Source organism: Lacerta agilis, chromosome 5 (assembly GCF_009819535.1).
Source record: "Lacerta agilis isolate rLacAgi1 chromosome 5, rLacAgi1.pri, whole genome shotgun sequence".
Lineage (NCBI taxonomy): Eukaryota > Metazoa > Chordata > Lepidosauria > Squamata > Lacertidae > Lacerta > Lacerta agilis.
The window spans coordinates 57,890,268-57,913,735 of record NC_046316.1 but is presented as its reverse complement, the minus strand read 5'-3'; the positions used below and the strand labels follow the sequence as shown (position 1 = coordinate 57,913,735).

The window sequence follows — 23,468 nt, the reverse complement described above, 5'->3', positions numbered from 1 at the left end:
TTTTGTGTCATCAGTAAATTTAAAAGGCAGTGCTATTTTTCTATAAAAAGAGGTGCCAGAACTCACCATGAATGCCTGTCTTGTTGTCTTATAATGGTAATTCCGGTGAGTTCCAACTGAAAAAAATCCCTGCTAATAGGTATCTTTAACATTCTAACCTGCCATTGGCTAAAATACAACTAGCTCTGGGTTTAGACCGAGAAAACCCTTGAAGAAGCCCAGTGTTAACCTCTCCTGCTTTTATTAACAATAATAATCAGCAGGCTGTCAGTCATTTCCATTTCCTTGATACTGTGATTGCCTGTGAAGGCAGACATAAATAAGATAAGAATAAAGAAAATTTATAACATCTCCAGGAAGACTCAATGCACAACTAAACTAGGTACAATTAAAGGCACTTCTGGACTGCCTCTATTTTCTGGTGGAATCCAGTTACATACCAGCAATAACAACAATTTTTTAATATGCCGCCAATCTGTGTGGCTTCCAACAAATCAAAACATCAAACACAGTGAAACATCAAGCATTAAAAACTTCCCTATACAGGGCTGCCTTTAGATGTCTTCTAAAAGTCAGATAGTTGTTTATTTCCTTGACATCTGACAGGAGGGCGTTCTACAGAGTGGGCACCACTATTGAGAAGGCCGTCTGCCTGGTTCTCTGTAACCTCACTTCTCGCATTAAAGGAACCACCAGAAGGCCCTCAGCTGATTTCTATGGGCCATTAATCAGCTACATACGTATGATTCATATAAAACACTCCTATAATGACGATGGAAGGGGGCTTCTGTGACTGTCCAGCATTTAAAGCCTATCTAAAAGAAAATATAGTTACTTAATCAAGCCCCAACAGTAGAAAGAAAAGACTACATAATTCATGATGAAGTTATTATCAGATTTCTTGACCATACTGATGAATTGTAGAAATCAACATGAAGAGGCGAGTCTCCATTTTACAGGTAAAATTCATACAGTCCACATGCAAGATATTTAAACTGAACAGAAAATGTGCCTCGTGAAGTGTAGGAAGAATCCTAGGGCAATAAAACCAGATATAAAAATAAGAATTCTAGAGAAACCAGAGAAACTTCTGATAAATGGGTCACTAATGTCACTCATCAATCTTAGTCACCACGGTCTCAAATTAGCACTGAGAGACTTCTAGTTTTAATTTAGAGCTGGCTCACGTTACTTCTGGCCCCTTTTGGACTCTGGCCACAGTCCAATAGAGTGAAGCAATCAATTACATCAATGGACTTATGCACACTTAACTGTGGGCAGCATTGCTCAGGGAAGTCAGGTTCTCTAGAATAATGAGCATAATATTCATCATGTGCTGTGAACTGGACTCTCACAGGTCTCAGCTGTGGCATCGTTCCAGAATGGACACTGAACAATGTCTTTAAAATTGCCAAGTTTTCTTGGCCAAGTTCTGTAAGCTCCTAATTCACACATTATGTTGGTAGACACTGTCAGGGCAGCCTGGCACTATGTTTAACCATAGAGGTTAACGCATAGAGGTTTTGTTTCTGACGATATGCCCATTGCAGGGTTTTTTGCTTTAACCCCTCGCTTCTTGCCATTTATAAAGGCAGGTTATCCTTTCATGTTCTCCACTGCTGCTTTCATGCTAGTGCTGTGACCAAAGTTATCCATCCTAATTATGTGGGCAAGTTGATTCAGCCCAACAAGAGCTGTAGTGGGGTGGGTGGGTGGGGGTTTAGAACCATTCAAACAGTCTGAACAAAAAAGGCAAAAGGAAGTGTACAAATGTGATATTGAAAACTCTGTTCCTTTTCTGAACTTGTGGCAGGAGCTGTTGTGCTGTGAGGCCTTGTTCCACACTCTGTTCACAAATGGTCTCCTAGGAAAGGTTCCCTCCACTTCGAAGTATCCATGAAGATAGAGGAGGAGCTGTGGTAGAGCCATAAGCATGGGAGGGAACCTTCCCTTCTCCAGACATCCTTAGCACAGTCATAAATTTCCATCTCCACCTGATAGTCACCGTCCATGCCCTTCCAGTATCCTCCGGTGACAAAGAGTTTACCTCCAAGAGGTACCATCCCTCCGTTTTCATGGAGGGTGTGAAGCTGTTGCACCTGGAAACAGAATGGACATGATTTGGATCTGTGTTTATGTGGCAAATTATATACAACAACCACAGCAGAAACCGCTGTAAACAAGACAGCAGATTGGCAACATAACAGTTTGCACCTAGTTCCTTGGTGGAATCATATGATGGGGGTTTGTGCTGCCACCCAGTGGCTGAAATATATAGTGCAAGTTAATATCATCAACCCCCTTGGGGGGTCTCTCACCCTTAGCAGAGTTATTAAGTTGCTGTCTGGGTATTTCTATAAGAGGTTTTAAAAAAGAGCTTGATTTGGTACACACTAGCCTTAGATACCTTGTTCAGCAGAAAAGTCCAAATGGGGTCCTTTTTGCATCTCTTGCTCGAAATGCGGCATGCAAAAGGTTTGATTATAGTAGCCCGTACTTCAGAGAACAGACCAAGACACATGTGTGTGATGGAGGAGCATGTGAACCATCCTCAGATTGGAGGATGAGGCTCTTTGCAATGGCAGCAAGTAACACATCTACAATTACATGAATGCAGGATATATTTATTTGTATATTAACAATGTTATTCAGTTAAGAGCTCTAATTCCAAATACATTAGCTGTGCAATTCTATGCATGTCTATCCAGAAGCAAGTCCCATTAAATTCAGTGGGACTGACTCCTAGGTAAGCGTTACAGTATTGCAGGATTAGAGATGGATGAACTGATTGATTTCAGTTTCTCAGTTTTTCCACTCTTAAATTCAGTTTCCAGATTATTATTTTTAGACATTGTGGAAATTCTTCAGCACTTTAGTGTAATTTTCTTGTAATGTTCACATTTTTGTAAGCAAATTTGCCTAATACACACATTTTTTTACAAAGCAATTTCTCCTAATAGAATGCTTTCTATTTTCTTGAATATATGCATTTTTAAGCACACTTTAACTATACATTTTTGACACATTTACTTATTTCTGTCTACGAAGCCAAGCAAATCTGAAATGCTACATGTACTTGAGTTCACCTTGTCTCGTTGCCTATGTATAGGCATGTATAGGCATGCCATCCCTGATATGGCATAGCAATGGGTGTCCAATCTAGTAGGGTGCATAGGCCAGAAGTGGTGGATGCAGCAGGAGTTTGTGGCAGGATGACCCCTGAGCCTGTGGCATAAGGTCAGGGCTGCTACCCAGCTGATTTCTTTAACATGACGTTGCTGTCTGCTTCCCAGCTCAGCAGAGAAGATGCTAAGCTGTCATGAAGCACAGAGGGAGGCTGCATGTGTACTATAATGCCCCTGCTATACTGTGAACTTACACCTGCCGAAAAGACTGGCCACCAGTGGTGTAGTCCTTTGAATTGTAAAAGTCACCCCTCTCCTTTATCCTCTGTCTCCCCCCCCCCCAACAACTGTATGTAGTTACACTATTAGCAAGGCTGGGCTATATTCTTGTTTGTCATAACTTCTGTTAACCTCTCCTGCAGAACACCATGGAAAGATCACAAGGTGAGGTTGCAGAGGAACAGTTATTGAGTCCAACCAGGCAGAACGCTTGCTGAGAAACTGCTTGATGATGATAAGATGTTACCATGAAAGTGTTAAAGAGGCCCCCGTCAAGAGCATAACCAATGGATGGCCGGAAACTGACGGCACTGACCATTATTCATAGATCTACGGAGATGGAGAGACTGGCAGGGCATTCTTTGCACCTGTCCTGAGGACTGGAGTGGGCGCTACACAGTCAGCTGAGCACTGACGCCATGCGAACAGCTGCCGCAGGGTTTGAGAATGACGCTGCGTAAACCAACCCTCCAACAACATTACACACATCTTCACTGAAGCCAAACAGGCTGGAGGAACAGGCCATGCTGTGCTTGCTACCAGGGGTATCCTCACTCAAGGAATAGGCTTCCTGCCATGCTGGAACATGGACACCCATCCTTCAGGCATTGTTCACGTATTACTTTGTGTTACGCATTCTGGAAAAGTGTCCAGGGGGGAAAAAGCAGGGGAAAGAAATGCGGCATTTTAAAACACCCCCTCCCCATAACAAACCTATAGGCCACAGAAATCTGTATTTAATTCTTTGGGTGCTACAGCCACATACCTTCCCTAGAAACATAGTGGTGAAAAAACATTAATGCCACAACTCCCTTACCCACCTTCTGCCATATATTAGCATCTGGATCATACACATAGACTTTCTTTGTGTTGTCACCAATAAGGTAGATGGCTCCATGCAGAGAGGCACATCGAGGAGCAGAGAGGTATTTTGGGATGAAAGGGGATGCAATTACACTCCAAACATCTAGAAGATAACAATAGTAGTAGTAGTAGTAGTAGTAGTAGTAGTAGTAGTAGTAGTAATAATAATAATAATAATAATAATATATTAAGAATATTCTATATTAGAATGGGGGGGAGCTAAAAAGGAAGATGGACAAGAAACGGAGGAGGGGCAGATTGTCACAAGAGACTGCCCTAGATCAGTCCTGCAAAGGTCAGGATTGTTTACATGTAAAACCAGAGTCAGTGAAAGCAACCTGTCCTGATTTCAGCCTGACTGCAATAGACATGTGTGTTTATGTGCGTTTTCAACACACCTTGTCCTAGTTTTGATCACATCATTCCCCTCATCACCACTGCCTTTAACAGGCTAGGTATCAACAGGAAAACAACGTCTGCATAGGTTCACAGGAACCGGCATTCTACTGTGTCAGACCATTGGTCCGACTAGCTCAGTATTGCCTGTACTGACTGGCAGTGGCCCTCAAGGGTTTCTGGCAGGGGGGGGGGATTCCCCTACCTGAAGATGGCAGGGATTGAACCTGGGGTCTTCTGCAGGCATAGCAGAAGCCCTACCACTGAGCCACAGCCCTTCTGTGTTAAGCGTATACAAGGTCTTCTGGCAGGTAACAGTGTAAAAGACCATGAGTAAAAACCACATTTAAAACAGTTAGAGGTATCAAGAATCCCGAAGCACTATTAGTGTGTGATGGCCTGGGAGTCAGACTCTGATGCTGAACCTGAGGGATCCCAGCCTGCACAGGATTCCCCGCCTCCAGAACCAGCTGAGCCTGAAGGATCCCCACCTGTGCTGGATCCCCAGGTGCAGGCATCAGCAGAGTCTGCTCTGGCTCCTGATGGGAGGGAGGACCCATTGCCTGCAGGTGCTCCACTCCCAGCCTCTTCAGAGGAAGCTGAGGCATCCCCTGGGTCCAGTAACCCACCAGCCTCTCCTGAGCTACAGAGGCTCAGGGCAGAGAGGCGAAGGGAGTTAAGTGTCTGCAGGAGGAGTGCTCGCCTCCAGGCCCGGAGGAGAGGCGAGTCTCCGGAGGATCGGGACCGCCCTAAGCATAGGGCCAGATAAAAGCCAGCCAGACCCAGCCCAAGTTGCGTGAGCAACTTAGTTGCAAGCGTGTGCTCAACCTGCAACCTTGTGCCTGAACCTGCCTTGGACCTTGACCTGCTCCCTGCCTTGCTCCCCGCCGGATTGACCTCCTTTGGACCCCTAGACCCAGGACTGGACGTGGACCTCGCTTCATGGACAAACCCTTGGGGCCAGCACAGTTTGCTCACGCCACACCCGCACTCCCCCTTCGCTGGGGTGCGTTCGGGAGGAACTAGTAGCCATGGCTGACCAGGCGGCTGCGCTAGTGGCATTGGCCCAGGAGAACCAGGCCTTGACCCACACCGTGCAGCAGCTAAGCAATGCGGTTACGGCGCTTCAGCAGCGTTTGGATGCCCTACCGGCTCCTGGGGCCGCCGCCCCAGCTCCTGGCAAGTACCCAGTGGCCCTGCCAGAGAAATTTGATGGGTCCCCAGCCAGCTTTCCCATGTTTCTCGCCCAGGCCAAGCTGTATATTCAGGGGCGAGCTCGGGATTTCCCTGACGACCGCACCAAGGTGCACTTCCTGATCAGCTTGCTGAAGGACCAGGCGGCCAAGTGGGCGTTGCCACTGCTCCGGCAAGACTCCCCCTTGCTGACAGACTATACAGGGTTTTGCAATCATCTGGAAACCACGTTCGCCAACCCTCAGAAGGGGAGTCAAGCCAATCGGGCAATTCGGCGGTTGAAACAGGGCAAGTCCACAGTGGCCACCTACGCCACGGAATTTCGGCTGCTGGCGCAGGACTTGACCTGGAACGACTCTGCCCTGCGGGACCAGTATCTCGAGGGACTTTCAGACGAGATACTGGATCAGCTGGCCACGTTGGATCGCCCTGCCACACTGGATGCCCTCATCCAACGGAGTCTGCAGATAGACGATCGGTTGGAGGACCGTCGCCAGGCCCGGGGCCGCCGGCACTCCGGGCTCCCGGCGCCGGTGCTTCCCTGCAGTTCCGTGGCCAGAGCTGAGTCATTGGAGGAGCCGATGCAGCTCGGGGCAGCGCGGCCTCGCCTCTCCCCCTCGGAAAAGACTCGGCGTCGGGAGGGGAACCTGTGTCTCTACTGCGGTGGGAGTGGACACTACGCCCGAACCTGCCCTGAGAAACGCCAGCCGCAGGGAAAACTGCCAACCCCAGTAGCCGATGGCCCAGGCTACCTGGGGACCCAAGCATCGCATGATGGGCCCTCACCAGTGGAATTGCAACACCTCATGATACCGGTGCGTCTATACCCCCCCGGTGGGCCCTGGATTCTCACCCACGCTCTGGTGGATTCGGGGGCAACCCGCTCCTATATGGACTCTGCCTTCGCCACTCAGCATCAGGTGCCGCTTCAGAACAAGCCGGAACCAGTACAGGTGGAGGCAATTGACGGACGGCTCCTACGCTCGGGCGCTGTTACTCGGGAGACCCAGCCCTTGGTCCTGTGCTACCAGCAGCACCGGGAGGTGCGAACCCTGGACATTGCCACCATGCCCCGGTTTCCCCTGGTGCTTGGGATGGACTGGCTGGAGTCACACAATGTTCAGATCGACTGGGTCAATCGGACTGTACGCTTCCCAGACCCGGGTTCCCGTGCTCAGTCCGAGTTAGTAGCAGCTGCCCCCATGGGGCAGGCTGTGTCAACGCTCCCTGCCGTGTACCAGGACTATTTAGACGTGTTCGAGGAACAGGGAGCAGACAAGCTGCCGCCTCATCGGTCCTTCGACTGCGGCATAGACCTACAGCCTGGGGCGCCCCTGCCTGTGAGCCGCCTATATTCTCTTTCGGAGCCAGAGCGTGAAGCCTTGCAGGACTTCCTTCGCAAGAACCTGGAACGTGGGTTCATTAGACCCTCTACCTCACCCACTGCCGCTCCTGTACTCTTCGTTAAGAAGAAGTGTGGGGAGCTTCGCCTCTGCCATGACTACCGGGCCCTGAATAAGATCACCATCCCAGACCGGTACCCCTTGCCCCTTATTGCAGAATTGCTGGAGCGGGTGCAGGGGGCGCAGATGTTCACCAAACTGGACCTCCGAGGGGCCTACAACTTGATTCGGATCCGTGCTGGGGACGAGTGGAAGACTGCATTCGGGACCCGGTATGGGCAGTTTGAATACCTGGTTATGCCGTTCGGATTATGCAACGCGCCCGCCGTGTTTCAACGGTACATCAACCACGTGTTCCAGGACTTGCTAGACAAATACGTGGTGGTGTACCTAGATGATATTCTGATTTATTCCCGTGACCCAGCCCGTCACGAGAGTCATGTTCGGACCGTGTTGCAGCGCTTGCGGGAGCACCGCCTGTACGCCAAGCTCAGCAAGTGCGAGTTCCACCAGCGGTCAGTGGACTTCCTTGGACACCGACTCTCCCCTGACGGGGTGCAGATGGACCCTGGGAAGGTGGCTGCGGTTCGAGAGTGGGCAGCGCCCCGGAACCGCAAGGACTTACAGCGGTTCCTAGGGTTCGCCAACTATTACCGGACCTTCATTGCAGATTATGCTCATCGCACCACCCCATTAACCCGACTGCTGCGCCCCAAGACGCCCTTCTCCTGGGATGAAGAGGCTGAAGTGGCATTTCAGGGGTTGAAAGCCTGTTTCCAGAGGGCGCCGATTTTACAGCACCCTGATCCCTCTCGTCCCTTCGTGGTGGAGACTGATGCCTCCAGTACGGCTCTCGGTGCCATCCTGTCTCAGCAACACGGACCCGATGCGCCACTGTTACCCTGCGCTTACTACTCCCGGCAGCTCCTTCCGGCGGAGCGTAACTATACCGTGTGGGAGCGGGAACTACTGGCCATCAAGGTGGCCTTTGAGGTCTGGCGCCATCATCTGGAGGGGGCACGACACCCGGTGGAAGTGAGAACGGACCACCGGAATCTGGAGTACCTCCAGACCACCCGCAAGTTGAACCAAAGGCAGATCCGGTGGGCGCTGTTTTTCTCCCGGTTCCAGTTCCGGATCCGCTACATCCCTAGCTCCCAAAACCGGAAAGCGGATGCCCTGTCCCGGAAACCTGAGGACGTTGCAGACACTGTACAGCAGGCAGTACCGACGACTATCTTACCACCAGCCGCATTCCTGGCCACTCAGGAGGCCAAGCCGCTGCAGGCTCGGGTGCGAGAACAGCAACGGGTCGATGCTTGGGCACAGGAACGGCTCCGGGAACTGTCTGACGGGTCATGCCCTCGATATCCGGGGCTGGCCCTGCACCAGGGCCTACTGCTGCACCAGGGTCGTCTATACATCCCACCAGGACCATTGCGGGCTGAGGTTCTCCAGATGTCCCACGATGCCCCAGCAGCAGGGCACTTTGGGCGGTACCGGACCACCCATCTGGTAAGCCGGGAGTTCTGGTGGCCCCGCCTGAAGGCTGATGTGGCACGCTATGTTGCTGGTTGCGACGTCTGCCGGCGGGCCAAGGGTCCTACCGGGCGACCCCCCGGTCTGCTCCAGCCATTACCAGTCCCACCGCGTCCCTGGCACACGGTCTCGCTGGACTTTGTGGTGGACTTGCCCCCATCTCGTCACTGTACCTGCCTCCTGGTTTTCACGGACCATTTCACTAAGATGGTGCACTGTGCCCCCTGCCCGTCCATACCCACAGCTAAGGAAACGGCTCAGCTGTACTTGCAGCACATCTTCCGCCTGCATGGCCTGCCCGAGCGTGTGGTTTCTGACCGCGGCGTCCAGTTCACATCCCACTTCTGGCGAGCCCTGCACCAGACCCTTGGGACGGAGGTCTGTCTATCTTCGGCCCACCACCCGCAGACCGATGGCCAGACGGAAAGGGCAAATGCGGTGCTGGAGCAGTACCTCCGGTGTTACTGCAGCTTTCAGCAGGATGACTGGGTCGATCACTTGCCATTGGCGGAGTTCGCCTACAACAATGCAGTGAACGCCTCCACCCAGCAGACCCCGTTCCAGGCCTCCTACGGCTACCATCCACGTTTGTTCCCGGACGTGCTGCCAGCTTCCGCGGTCCCCGCAGTGACAGACTGGCTTCAGGAGCTTCAGTCCCAGCAACAATTATTGATGGAGCAACTGCGCCAGGCCAAGGACGCATACAAGGCCCAGGCTGACCGACATCGTCAGGAGGGGCCAGAACTCCATGTTGGCGATCGGGTGTGGCTCTCTACCCGTCACCTGCATCCTTCTCGGCCCTCACGAAAGCTGGATGCACGGTTTGCCGGCCCATTCACCATCACTGCGCAGGTGTCGCCGGTGGCGTTTCGCCTCCAGTTACCTCCATCGCTCAAGGTTCACCCAGTATTCCACCGGTCCCTACTTAGTCCAGTCGCCCCGCCCGACGAGTTCCACCCGGACAATCCACGACCGCAGCCAGTTTTGGTTGAGGGGGAGCCTGAGTACGAGGTGGAGCGCATTCTCGACTCACGATACCGCAGGGGGAAGCTCCAATACCTCATCGACTGGAAGGGGTATGGGCCTGAGGATCGTTCATGGGAACCAGCGGGAAACGTCCACGCACCTGCCTGCCTCCGTGATTTCCATGCAACTTACCCCAGCAAGCCTGGTCCGGCCCCTCGGTTGAGGGGGAGGCCTGGGAGGGGGGATGGTGTGATGGCCTGGGAGTCAGACTCTGATGCTGAACCTGAGGGATCCCAGCCTGCACAGGATTCCCCGCCTCCAGAACCAGCTGAGCCTGAAGGATCCCCACCTGTGCTGGATCCCCAGGTGCAGGCATCAGCAGAGTCTGCTCTGGCTCCTGATGGGAGGGAGGACCCATTGCCTGCAGGTGCTCCACTCCCAGCCTCTTCAGAGGAAGCTGAGGCATCCCCTGGGTCCAGTAACCCACCAGCCTCTCCTGAGCTACAGAGGCTCAGGGCAGAGAGGCGAAGGGAGTTAAGTGTCTGCAGGAGGAGTGCTCGCCTCCAGGCCCGGAGGAGAGGCGAGTCTCCGGAGGATCGGGACCGCCCTAAGCATAGGGCCAGATAAAAGCCAGCCAGACCCAGCCCAAGTTGCGTGAGCAACTTAGTTGCAAGCGTGTGCTCAACCTGCAACCTTGTGCCTGAACCTGCCTTGGACCTTGACCTGCTCCCTGCCTTGCTCCCCGCCGGATTGACCTCCTTTGGACCCCTAGACCCAGGACTGGACGTGGACCTCGCTTCATGGACAAACCCTTGGGGCCAGCACATAGTGTTTGCTACGTAACATCCTGAGATGGGGTTTGTGGGCTGGAGCTGACATGGCAAATGGATGAACGACATCCTTCCTATATAGCATAACATCATGAGACAAAAATGGAAGGTGCTGCAGTTTGTCACATGGCCCCCACAGGCAACTAAACCTGAGTCTCATTGCACCAAATACATTTCCTGATTAGGAGAAGCAAATTGATGCTAGCTGAGAGTTTTTCTAAAAGATGTGGCAAATAGATCACTTGCACATCTAAGTATAGGCAGCTGGATCAATGAACACTAGGAGCAACTCCAGAAACTGAAGTAGGAAATGAAGTAAGCTGTGTCTCCAGCAGAAAGGCACAAATGAAGTTTGGCATTAGCTGCCGGAAGATACTCTGAGCTGCGAGCCAGTACAGGAAGTCACACCCCATTAACAACTTCTCCCTCCGCCTCATATAAATTAGCTTTTTGGACACAATTTTTTTTTAAAAAAAAGCCATACCAAAGCAGCATCAGGGTTCAAACAGGTCAAATGGGCTGCAGGCAATTAACAGCAAGCTCACCGTTCATATTTGCATACATAAAACAGCTGCCCACATTCCACAACACTTTGGCATGGCCAAGAAACAGAACGATGGGGGAAAGCACAATTCGCAGGGGCTGTCATCACCAGAGGCTGTAGGTCCCACTTCATTGGCGTGTGTGAATGCACACCTTTACCTTAAGTGGGAGAAAATATGCTTGGCTTTCACTCAGAAATGGAAGAAGAAGAAGAAGAAGAAGAAGAAGAAGAAGAAGAAGAAGAAGAAGAAGAAGAAGAAGAAGAAGAAGAAGAAGAAGAAGAAGAAGAAGAAGAAGAAGAAGAAGAAGAAGAAGAAGGAAGAAGAAGAAGAAGAAGAAGAAGAAGAAGAAGAAGAAGAAGAAGAAGAAGAAGAAGAAGAAGAAGAAGAAGAAGAAGAAGAAGAAGAAGAAGAAGAAGGAAGAAGAAGGAAGAAGAAGAAGAAGGAAGAAAAGAAGGAAAGAAAGAAGGAAGAAGAAGAAGGAAGAGAAGAAGAAGAGAAGAAGGAAGAAGAAGAAGAAGAAGAGAGAAAAGGAAGAAGAAGAGAAGAAGAAGAGAAGAAAGAAAGAAGAAAAGAAAAAGAAGAAGAAGAAGACGAAGAAAGAAGAAAAGAAGAAAGAAGAAGAAGAAGGAAGAAGAAGAAGAAGGAAGAAGAAAGAAGAAGAAGAAGGAAGAAGAAGAAGAAGGAAGAAGAAAGAAGAAGAAAGAAGAAGAAGGAAGAAGAAGAAGGAAGAAGAAGAAAAAAGAGAAGAAGAAGGAAGAGAAGAAGAAGAGAAGAAGAGAAGAAGAAGAGAAGAAGAAGAAGAAGGAAAAAGGAGAAGAAGAAGGAAAAGAGAAGGAAGAAGAAGAAGAAAAGAAGAAGAAGGAAGAAAAGAAGAAGGAAGAAGAAGAAGAAGAAAAGAAGGAAGAAAAGAAGAAGAAGAAGAAGAAGAAGAAGAAGAAGAAGAAGAAGAAGAAGAAGAAGAAGAAGAAGAAGAAGAAGAAGAAGAAGAAGAAGAAGAAGAAGAAGAAGAAGTAGTAGTAGTAGTAGTAGTAGTAGTAGTAGTAGTAGTAGTAGTAGTAGTAGTAGTAGTAGTAGTAGTAGTAGTGGAGGAGGAGGAGGAGGAGGAGTTTGGATTTGATATCCCGCTTTATCACTACCCGAAGGAGTCTCAAAGCGGCTCACATTCTCCTTTCCCTTCCTCCCCCACAGCAAACACTCTGTGAGGTGAGTGGGGCTAAGAGACTTCAAAGACGTGTGACTAGCCCAAGGTCACCCAGCAGCTGCACGTGGAGGAGCGGAGACGCAAACCCAGTTCCCCAGATTACAAGTCTACCGCTCTTAACCACTACACCACACTGGCTCTGCACTTAGGTAGAGGTGCTCAGCTGCAAAGAGAACAAAACTAAAAACAATAAAACAAGCTAAGCAAACCAAACCAATGAAAACAACATCATAATCATAAAAACCTTAAAACAATAAAGCTTCGTTTAAAACATCGCAAGCAACAGCGGTACTAAAAGCAATCTAAAAGGTCCAATTAAAAGTATGTGTCTCCTTGACACTGTTTCTAGAAACAGAGAGAACGGGGACTATCAAAGCTCTGAAGGGGGTGCATTTCACAATCTGCAAACAACACAAAATACACCCCTCATGCCCATTAAGTGAGCCTCCATAAGTGATGGCGTTCGCAAAAGGGCCTCTCCTGCAAATCAACAACCGGCCAGGTTTATACTTATTTAACCCAATGGGAGGGAGAGGAAAAGTAATGTGTCCCTCAACACACATCCCACCCTTTATCATGAAAAGCATTTTGCAAGTCTCGTATATTCTTCTAAGGACATGTGGTAGGAAGTAATGGCTTCAGTTTCAATACCAATGATGACAAAACATTTTCACAAGGAATTTAGAACTAAACCAGAGCAGGGGGCATTGCTGGGCATGGGAAGGGAGGCAATGGGCAAAAGTGGAAATGGGCAAATTCAGTTTCACATCAATTTCACTTTCTTTCATTTCCTCTCATTATTTCCAATCTTAAGTTTGACTCATCACATTTCCTCATCAGCATGCACTTTTTAAAATATAAAAAGTCGCCATTAAAAAATCAGCATATTTAAGTTCTCCTTAAATATACATCTTCATGCAATTTTGTCTAATAAAACATTTTTAAAAGCAATTTTGCCTAATGCAAGGTGTTTTTGTATTTATTTTCTCCAATATATGCAACTGTATGCTCATTTTATCCTAGTAAATGCATTTTCGTGCCCATTTATTGGCTGGGGAACTGCATTGTGAAATTAGGAGAGGTGCGAATTTCAAAAGAGGTGTGTTTCGGTTTGCAAATTGTTTCAGGAAGTACAAATAAAGGAAGTTCGCTTTTAAGTATGAACTGAACCAAATTTCTCCCCTATTCCTAGCTGCCCAAGCTCTGGGTCTTTTGCCCTGGGCCCTGGATATTCTGGCCCCCCCCCCCCATTTTCAACCACACACACATCCTGCAAACAGAGTGTTTGGACATGTTACAAAGCACAGTGCCAGTGAGACCCGACACCTGCCATTTTGATTTTTGCAGAGGCAACTCTGTGTCATGGGTCTATGCCCCAGGCCTTTTAAGTACCTAGCAAAAGCCCCTGCCATAGTGCCCATTTCAAAGTTTGCAGAATAGAAAGGATTCTGGTTTTGCACCTGCCCACCCCCCACCCCTTGGCCTGCTCAGTGAGCCCATGGCCTGCTTTGGAAAAGCCATTCATACACGTTCCCCTCTGCTCCTTCTTACCAATTGCAGGGTTGTAACACTGCAGGGTTAATGCGTTGTATTTGACAGCACAAGAGCCAATGAGGTACAACTTCCCAAGACACCCGGCGATGGTGAAGTTGCTGACGTACTTCAAGGCAGGGCTCACAAAGCACCAGCTGTCATTATAAGGATCATAACACTCCACTTCCACAACGTCCACCGCGGTGCCTACAGACAATGTGAGAAGTGGGGGGAAAGGAGGTTTGAGCACAGTCAAGGCCTACAGATATTTCCATTGAGCAAAACTAGCGCTAAAGTATCCCACGAGTCAGTGCATTTCCCTATGCATCTAATATGTAGGGTCTGGGTTGTGTCTCCAACTAAATCATAGTCACAGTAGACCAATGACATCAATGGACTTAAGCATCCAAGCCCTCTGAATATACAGTAAGTGAATTAGACACAACCTTCTGTACGAAATTCAGTCCTACAAAGGCAGGCTCTTCTGCTCAAGCTGTAGTATAGGGACTTGGAATGGCCAGAGGGCACATTATGATATTGTCCAAACTAAACCGGCCTCATCTTTGTTAGTGCTTGTTGTTCCCATACATGTAAAGCAGGAGTCCCCCGCGTTACAGATCTCGTTCCCTACCACCAATGGCATAGATCTCTCCGTTGAGGACAGCACTGGCGTGGTTGGTTCGTGGCTTCAGCATTGGTGCAATGGGCTTCCAGGCACCATCCTTGAGGCAGAAGCACCAGGACTGAGTTGTTGACCATGTGTCATTCCGTGATCCTCTGGAGCCACCTGAAAACAGAAACAGCCACCATACTCACACAGAGTCCTAGTAGCCACTTTTGTACTAGTTTAAAGCACTTCAATATTATGGCTTAATACATTATTACAGCTTAACACCCTCGTGATATTTTTGCTAGGAGTTCTGGTTCTCTTGAAAATCTTGTGGAATTAGTGACCAAAATATGACTCAAAATGGTGGGTTGTGGTTCGGTTTGCATTTTATTAGATAACTATGCAATCTGGCTGCCCTAATTTAAATTATCTGTTTTAGACCACACCCCAAACAACTAAATCCCTCCTCCCAAGATCTCAGCAGAATGTCTTAGTATGGGAACACAGCAAAACGGTTCAAAGGCTTAGTAACAACATAGACTTGGAGAGAGCACTATCCTTACCTGTGACATAAACATCATTATTTAGTGCAATCACAGAGAAACCCCATTTATTGTAGTCTGGAAAATCAGGGAGAGCATTCCATCTTTCTGAAATAAGAGAACCAAATATGTAAGTGGCCCTCAAAGAGTTATAACTAGATAACCAGTATAACCAGTAAACGCTCTATTTTTTCTGAGACTCTTTACGACTCACAGGTGAAGAGACTTTGCCCTCTATGGGTTCCATCACTCCATAGTACTACCCTAAATCAACACCATGACCCATGACAGTAATATGGTTAGACCAAATACACTTCTTTTCCATGGAACATTTCCATATTGAAACAGCCCTATTCAAACCTACGTGTGTTTGAAGGTAATTATCTATGGTCATTATCTGCTTCAGTGTTCACAGTGTTATCAGAATACATTCCGATTGCATCATATTGCGTAGATAATGCCAACGATGAGAAAGGTCCTCTTCTCCAAATTAGTTTTTCTACCCAATGCACTGCATTTGCAGGCCTGCCAGACAGCTTCCAACGTCAACATTGGCCTGAGATGAATGCAGCTGCTCCGCAGTCGCCAACGCCAAAAGAGCACAGAGCATTACATCATTCTGAAATCCTTGTTTGTCGGTGCCTGCATAATTCCAGGTCAAAGTCCAAGGCATGGTTGCTCCTGCCCTCACCAGTGTTTCTGTTACAGAAAGTGGTTTTGGATAATGTTAAGTGTTTTGAGATGGCAAGTCTAAATGTTAAATATTTATATACCTATATTTTTCAAACTTTTTCACTTAACAGCCACAAGATAAAGGCAAATCTAAGAACTGGATAATCACCAAATAAATAAATAACAATAAGAGAGTGGAACAACTCTGTGGAGGAAGGGTGAGAGGTTTTAATGTTGATTCTATAGGAATTCCGTAAAGGAAGAGAAAGCAAAGAGCTATGAGGAGCAAATGAAGTTAAACCTCCAGCCCATTGGTTTTTTTTTGGGGGGGGGGCTGTGATAGAAAGACAACAGCACTGCTTGCTAGGAGCTAAGACAACCTGATTGGTGTATGCAAAATCACTGAGATAACTGGCAGGACCTCTGGATTTTGTTGCAATACAGGTTCCATCACCCCTGACCATTGGTTGTGCTTGCTGGGTTTGATGGGAGCTGTAGTCCAACAACGCCTAGAGAGCTCCATGTTGGCTATCCTTGCACTAGACTACAGCCTTACTTTTAAATGTTACAAAAATATTAATATGTAATACAACTAAATAACTTTAATAAGTATACTAGGCCCTCTGTATTCATATTCTGGTTATTCTGCAATATCTGAAGAAGTGTGCATGCACACGAAAGCTCATACCTAGAACAAACTCAGTTGGTCTCTAAGGTGCTACTGGAAAGAATTTTTGATTTTGTTTTGACTATGGCAGACCAACACGGCTACCCACCTGTAACTGCAATAATTAGTTATCTGTCTTGTTTCTGAGGGATTCAGGTCCCATCTTTTCCACCCACCCACCACCAAGGGTCTGGAAACATGCATTTCCCCAAAACACTACAGAGTGGCACCATCAAGCATGATCTACCCTGTAAAAGCAAACTCATAAAGATGATAGCAACAGATACCAAGGTGAAGACTGTATTTCCCCTACCTCTAAATGCTACACCAGTTCAGTTGTTGCCATCCCCTTGCAGTGCCTAGCACAATGAGCCTAGTTGCTCCCTGACGTAAAGATGCTCTGAGCTGGAGAGTGCAGTTCTGGCATTGTTTGGCGACAGGTACTTACTAGTCTTAGTGTTATAAAAGGCAAAATTCCTGGAGATTAGTGGTTGCTGTTCATCTTCTTCATTCTCTTCCAGAGCTCTGCCTCCCACCACCACTAGCACCTCCTCGAGCTTTTGTGGCAGGGCCTTCAGTCTCTGCTGGACAAATGGCCTGTTCTCCAACTTAAACAAGGGGGGGAGAAAACAATGATTCTGGAAGCCCAACACCTCTCCCCTTTCTCCAACACTTTATACAATGACCTTGTATGATGTAATTCAGTAAAGCAAAAATCTCAAATAAAGCTCTGGGATACTACTTCATTGCAAACGCTAGACTCATGGCAGGGACTTCTAGCTGCTTTCCTCACAGATGGTTGTTGCCACTTCCCACTGTCTTTTAGACTAATTCGGATGCACTGATTTAGGCACACTTGGACTATACTTTAGAAGTTCTTCTTAAAATATAAGAGCTAGAACAAAGTATTTAACGTGTTTCTCTGGAATTGTGATTACTTTAAATTCGGGCTTTGGGGCACATATCCCTTCATTAATTCAGATAGGCCCATCTAAATAAACTATCCTTTTTGGTAATGATCCAATTTTAACTATCTTTGGGAAAGACATAACCATTATCTATGTACACCAAGAAGTCAGTCATTGCTTATCACAATGGCATCTCTAGGAAAACTGCCTGCGCACACACCCTTGCTCCTCCTAAGTCAATGGACTTAGTGATGGATGGGGAGGTGGGGAGAGGAGAAGAAAGAGCAGAACTAGTGGGGAAAGGTCAGGAACTCTTCCACTGCCAATCAAAGGTGACAGTTCATAGCTAATTAAGAAATGAAAGCTTATCTTGAAGTTGGCATACCAAGATGAACAGTCATAGATTCTAGGCACTTCAGTTAAGGAGACCTATAGTTATTGGATCACAGCACCCCTTTTCTAGCTTTGGGACTGAAACTGGAGCTTAATCAGGGTACTGTGGTGCCTCCAAGAACTGACCGTGCTTCGATGTCTAGTGATGATGGTCTTGCAAGCCTCCGATTCTTGAATCAGTAGTTCTGATGACAAGAGGTCCTGCAGGTACTGATCTGGCAATGAAACCAGATGCACTAGATCAAGGAGTTCTGGAAGGTGCATGGCTCTAGCAGACTTTTCATACTTCACCCACCTCAGCACAGCCTCAACTAGACTCTGCTCTTCTTGTACTTGGAGCAAGTTGTTGGACAGGTAGATAACCAGCCTCTCTTTGGATAGCTGCAGGAACTCCTCTTGTTGAGACACAAGTTCAAAATTCTCCTGCAGAAATGACCAGGCCTTGGATGACACTTCTGGGCAGCCATGCAGCTCCCCAAATTCACAAATGCCCAAACAGTTGGTTGCATCCATCTGCTGCCTCAGGTACCGACTGCAGACTTTCCGGAGGACGGGGAAGTGGAGTTGGTTGGATGTCCGAATTAAGGCTTCCACATTACCTTGGTTGATGGTCACCTTTCCTGTGTAAGCAAAGTCAATCAAGGTCTCCATAATGGCTGGATCCACCTCTTTGATCTCTACACGAGCTGAAATGCTTTCCAAGAAGTCACCAGCAAACATGGCATTGAAATAGTGGCTGCAGAGGGCCAGAATACTGCGGTGGCAGGGGAATTCATGTCCCTCAACTATCAAGGTGACATCTGAGAGTTTTGGATTGGAGCGAAGGGTCTGAAGTCCTTCCAGAATAGACTGGGGGTGGGATGGAAGGCAAAAATCGAAGTCATCAATGTTCCTCACCATGCTGGTGCTCCACTCCTGTCGTGGGAAATGGCCTTAGATGACTTCAGTGGAAAACAAACTTTTCCTTGTCCTAATCAGAAAGCAAAGAAGAAGCAAGTAAGTTTTGTGCTTCAAATGGGAAATATTTTTCCTCAACTGTGACTTGAAGTGAAATCTCCTTAGTGACATTTTTGGATCAATGGAACTCCTTGAAAGGAAGTGCAAACTGTTGTGACCTGGTATGTCCAAATAATAACACTAGGCATATAACCCCGTACCCACCCCAAACAACTGAATGTAACAGTGCCATATGTGTGTGTCCCGATCGAAGTATCTACAAGGAACTTGCAGGGATAACAAAGGAAAAATCTATACTGATGTTCCCGACCCCCAAAAGCTTTCAGACTCTCAAAAGTACTTCTGTCCATTTTCCTTGCATAGAACAAGGAATGAGCTACAGACCTTATTCAAATCTCTCTGTTCAGAAACTCCACTTTCTTAAACGGTGCTCTCAAAAACAGAGAAAGCTGCATCTTGCTTCATGAAGCATTCTGGGTAATTGAAAGCTTGCCACATTTTTGAGACTTTTTAGTTCTTCTCAATAAAGGTACTTACCATCCAATACAGCTACCGTTGCTCTCTGTAAATTAGTTTGCATAATTTATCCTGCTATTTCTAGTTATGAGGAAGGAAGGCCACCAAAAGTCCCTCAAGGTGCCCACTATGGCATCTAAGGCTTTACCAGCCTTGCCCAAAGGCTTTCAATCCCATCTTCATTGTGATGGTGGGCTGTTGTGTTAATGAAAAGTAAAGTTATCAGAAGGCTGCTGAATTCTATTTCTATGAAACTGCTTTATACCATGGGCCCTATCTAGCTCAGTATTGTGTACACTGGCTGGCAGCAATTCTCCAGGGTTCCTGATTTCCCAGCCCTACCTGGACATGCCAGTGATTGAACCTGGGACATTTTGTACACAAAGCAATTGCTCTGCTATCGAGCTTCCTTCCCCTATGACCCTAATAACAAATTCGGTGCTTTTATGAGCTTCCACAGAAACATGTCACACACAGTCCCATATATGATGTGTGGAGACAAAACAATATTGTAAGCAGTCTTACTGCAGTTGTCATTCTTAATAAAGGAACAGTTTGTAGTTCATAGGCAATGAAATCTGGTGGGGGAAGTGGGTAAGTATCTTTTTGTTCCTGCCTTCCCAATCTACTCTACCAAGTCCTCAGTGCTGACCTGGAAAGTAATTGAATATTGGATCTATGCTATATTAAGTAGCAAAACACTACCGATAATAAAATCCCCAGTAACAATATTAGTGATTATATTCTCATTTTAGTTGACCCCCTTTTCTTCCCAATTCCAGGAAACCTGTCTCCCAGTAGTTTGCTGTTCAGCAGTGCTGCATTGATAAGAACTTCTTGGTATTTGATCTCTGGAAAAGTTTGATATTTAGCTTCCTAGCAGATAATAGCTTATAACTGTGCCAGCTCCTTGTGCCTCATGTTAATGGCCTGTACACTATTTTTTTTTAACAGCTGCACCTTCCCTAATCCAGTTTGCTTGTTCCCTCTCATCTCATGTTGTCCCATTCAGCCCTGCCAGAAATCCAAAACCGTCTAGCCTCCGGTTCTTACCTTGTTAACTTCTCTTACATCCAGTCAGACAGTTGGAGCTCGAATAATGCTTGCGGAATGGCTTGCCTTGACCCTGGGAGGAGGCAGTTACCCTGAGTTGGTTTGGGTGGTGGGTTTTTTAAAGGCAGTTGTAGGCTGGAGGCAACCAGTGCTTGTTTCTCTGTATGTATGTATATATATATATATTTAGACCGAGGCTTACAGCCAGAGAGGGCTGGGAAGTGTGTTGACAGTTATTCTCTCCAGGCCACCTGCTCTTAAAGCAACACACCAACGAAGAGATAAGAAGAAGAGGGCATTGGAAGGAAAGCATGTCATGTGCCCATTGGAAGCAGATATGAAGCTGCTCAAGAGATTGTGCGCTTACATCTGTTTTCAAATAGGCACACTGTGGGGATAATGCAGAATCAATCTGCAACGAGTTTTTATTTTTGGAATGAAATCAGTTTCTCAAGAAGTGCATTTCAGGGGGGCAAAAAGTATGCAACAGGTCTACATTGTGTGTTGATTCCATAGGAAAAACAAGTACTCAGTCTCCATTGATTCTAACATAAAACGTCATGTGGACGCAGCCATTGTCAGTGAGGAGGAAGTGGGTGGAAAAAGGAGCTTGTTCAGGAGGGACCAGAAAGGACCAGCAGGGGCATTTTCACTACTTGTGCCCCTGTAGCTAGGTGGGCAGCATGGGTGGAGTGACTCAGCAAATTAGGATTAAGCCAGGATACTGAATTTAGGTGTAACAGCAAACCACCGTTAAAAGGGGCTAAACCAACTTAAAACAATGGCCTCAGACAACCATAGTTAGTTGTTGGGGGCAGGCCGAGACAGACAAGCGTTAGCTAATCAGACTGGGGGGTTGCGGGCAATCTTTTTATCTCTGAGGCCAGCAGCAGCAGTGGGTAGGAGCTGCATGCCCCCAGGGCCAATCAGAGGGGGGGGGGCACTGGGCCTGGGCCTCATGTTCAAAGGGACCTCAGATTTAGACACTTGCTGGAGTTCTTTTGGCATCGGTAAGTTTCACAACTTGTTTTTGTGTGCATTGGACCAAAATGTGGCACGCTGCCTCACTTAAAGCTGCAAATTAAAGCAAATAGGAGATTCAGTTTTGCAAAATACATAATTCTTTTGTTAGTGGATACATAGTCATAGTAAAGAGTTAAGAATATCAAAAGAAAGAAAATAAAAAATATATTGGTTTAGATGGCACAAGGTTGGATTACTAACATGCCCTTTCAAAATGTATGATTATATAAACCACTCACTCTTTTTCGTGCCTTATATTTTCGTTCGTTGTCATGTGTTGTCATGTGTTGCTGTCGTCATCGCCGCTGTTGCTGCTGCTAGAGGCATCAAAATCTGGAAGTGACCTGGGCCTCTCTGGACCCCTGAAAGTGCCTGCATTCCAGTAAGAGAGGCTAGAGCTAGTGTGGGGGTGAGGCCATTCACCCACCCATTCATACACACACACACACACACACACACACACACACACACACACACACCTGTTTGGCAGGCTGGGAGAAATGCAAAAGCACATTAGAATGTGCGATGGTTCTGACCAATGCACTAGAGATGTGTACCTTTTTGAACTAATAGTCTAAAGTGCAAAATTCAGGAGGAGGGGAGGGGTAGCTTATGAGCCATGGACTGCCAGAAATAGATTCAACAAATGTCCTGTTATTTAATTAGAAACTGTACAAAAGGATAGCAATGTAGAGAAAGGTACCTCATCCCCGCATTTATTCAGTGACGATGATTCAAGCACTCACTCTCATTCTGTAAACCTTTCTGCCAATCACACTGTTGGTTGCTAAATATACTAGAGCTTGCAGTGGGCTGCCTATGCAGTGCCTTGCCGCTTTCCCAAGAATGTCCACAAATAAACCAGGGCAACAGTCACAGAGGGTAGCATTTCCACCTACAGTAAATAGTGAGCTACTTTTACTGTCCCACACCATGTCATAAATTAAGGGTCTGACTGTGGCAATGGGCAGGCAAAAGGAATTGTATGGAGGTTCTGTGGTGACTCAGCCTGACTGATGCTTCGTGCACCCGAGATCTCTTCTATTTGCCCATTCCCAGCACACTGGATCAGTCTCTTCCTTGTATATCTTAGCAAATGTTACTGCAGTGATAAGCACAGAAATTTTGTTCCTTACGTTTCATAATTTTAAATTGTACATTTTTAAACCGTTTCTAGTGTTGTATTTTAAATTGTTCTAACCTGCCCTGGGGCCTTTAGAGTGAAGGGCAGGCAATACCTCATCCTCATCATTATTAAACGTATACTATGAGTGGTTTCATGCAGTCCCTAAACAAACCCATTACATTTCCTTCTTTAAGAAATGGACACTTGTTTTGTGTTTCTAGACAGAGATTCTCAAGTAAAAAAAAAACCTGCATTCTTTCCGATCTTTTTTTTAAGAACACACAGTGTTAGTGATTTCTCTAAGTAATAATTTGATGGAAATACCTTTTGTTTCTACTGAGAGAAATGTTTTTATTAAACACGCAATCTAATTTAAAATAAAAATGTTATGTACAGTTACAAAATGAAATTATTTATACTTGGACATCCGTTCAGGTGTTTTAAGTCCAGGAAGCCTAGTAAGCAAGTAGCAGAACATGAGACCTGTGCATTTCTGGTTCAGCAGTAAATGACTAATTGCAGCGGATGCCAAAGAGACTCAAATACATGCCAAAAGAGGATAACAACAGTTGATATCTCTGGTGAGTCCTTTGAAGATGTGAGAAGAGAAACAGCGAAAGAAACAGGCTCGGGGGCCTTTCCAGGTTGGATCACTTTGCTGATACACAGTTTGTAACTTATAAATATAGATACAGTATAATGGAAATATCTGGAAAACTCATTATCTCTTTTTGAACTCTTACAAAGACACACCGAATGCAAACTAAGCAATCCCAAGGTGACTATTTCATGGCCCTGTCAGCTCTGCTCAGGATGGAAGGTGGGAGGGAAACTTTTCACTCTTTTTTCTTTCTGTTCTCCTTTCTGTTTGTTTGTTTGTTTGTTTGTTTGTTTGTTTGTTTGTTTGTTTGTTTGTTTGTTTAACTTCCATTGACACCAGAGTGGGCATAGTCTTTTTGCCCTTTTCAGGGTGCTTCTGTCAAAGGAAGCCATATGTAATGAAGCACTGACACTTCTTGCTCCTTTTTTTTAAAGTAAAGAAGCAACGGAGAGGAAGTGAAGGCTTGGCCCTTCATCTGTATCACTTGTAGAATACCCCTTTGCAAATTAATCTTGCAGGCATTTG

General features: G+C 46.8%; 1 protein-coding gene across 1 annotated transcript; it reads right to left on the bottom strand.

Moving 5' to 3' along the window:
- Window positions 1–1,712: 1,712 nt before the first annotated feature.
- On the bottom strand, window positions 1,713–20,332 carry KLHL30 (kelch like family member 30). Its single transcript, XM_033150030.1, has 8 exons — window positions 20,194–20,332; window positions 17,794–18,637; window positions 16,815–16,974; window positions 15,049–15,135; window positions 14,507–14,662; window positions 13,894–14,082; window positions 4,226–4,371; window positions 1,713–2,099 (listed from the first exon to the last, which is right to left on the bottom strand). The coding sequence occupies exons 2-8, from the start codon at window positions 18,565–18,567 to the stop codon at window positions 1,851–1,853; spliced, it is 1,761 nt and encodes a 586-aa protein (XP_033005921.1). The 5' UTR covers window positions 18,568–18,637; window positions 20,194–20,332; the 3' UTR covers window positions 1,713–1,850.
- Between the last annotated feature and the right edge of the window lie 3,136 nt (window positions 20,333–23,468).

What these genes read in the sequence shown, in the direction of transcription:
- KLHL30 (XM_033150030.1), bottom strand. Translation starts at nt 18,567, where the DNA reads ATGGTGAGGAACATTGATGACTTCGATTTTTGCCTTCCATCCCACCCC. An exon ending in CTTTTATAACACTAAGACTA is followed by an intron (nt 15,136 to 16,814) that starts GTAAGTACCTGT and finishes CTCTTATTTCAG; the next exon opens with AAAGATGGAATGCTCTCCCT. An exon ending in TAATGATGTTTATGTCACAG is followed by an intron (nt 14,663 to 15,048) that starts GTAAGGATAGTG and finishes TTCTGTTTTCAG; the next exon opens with GTGGCTCCAGAGGATCACGG.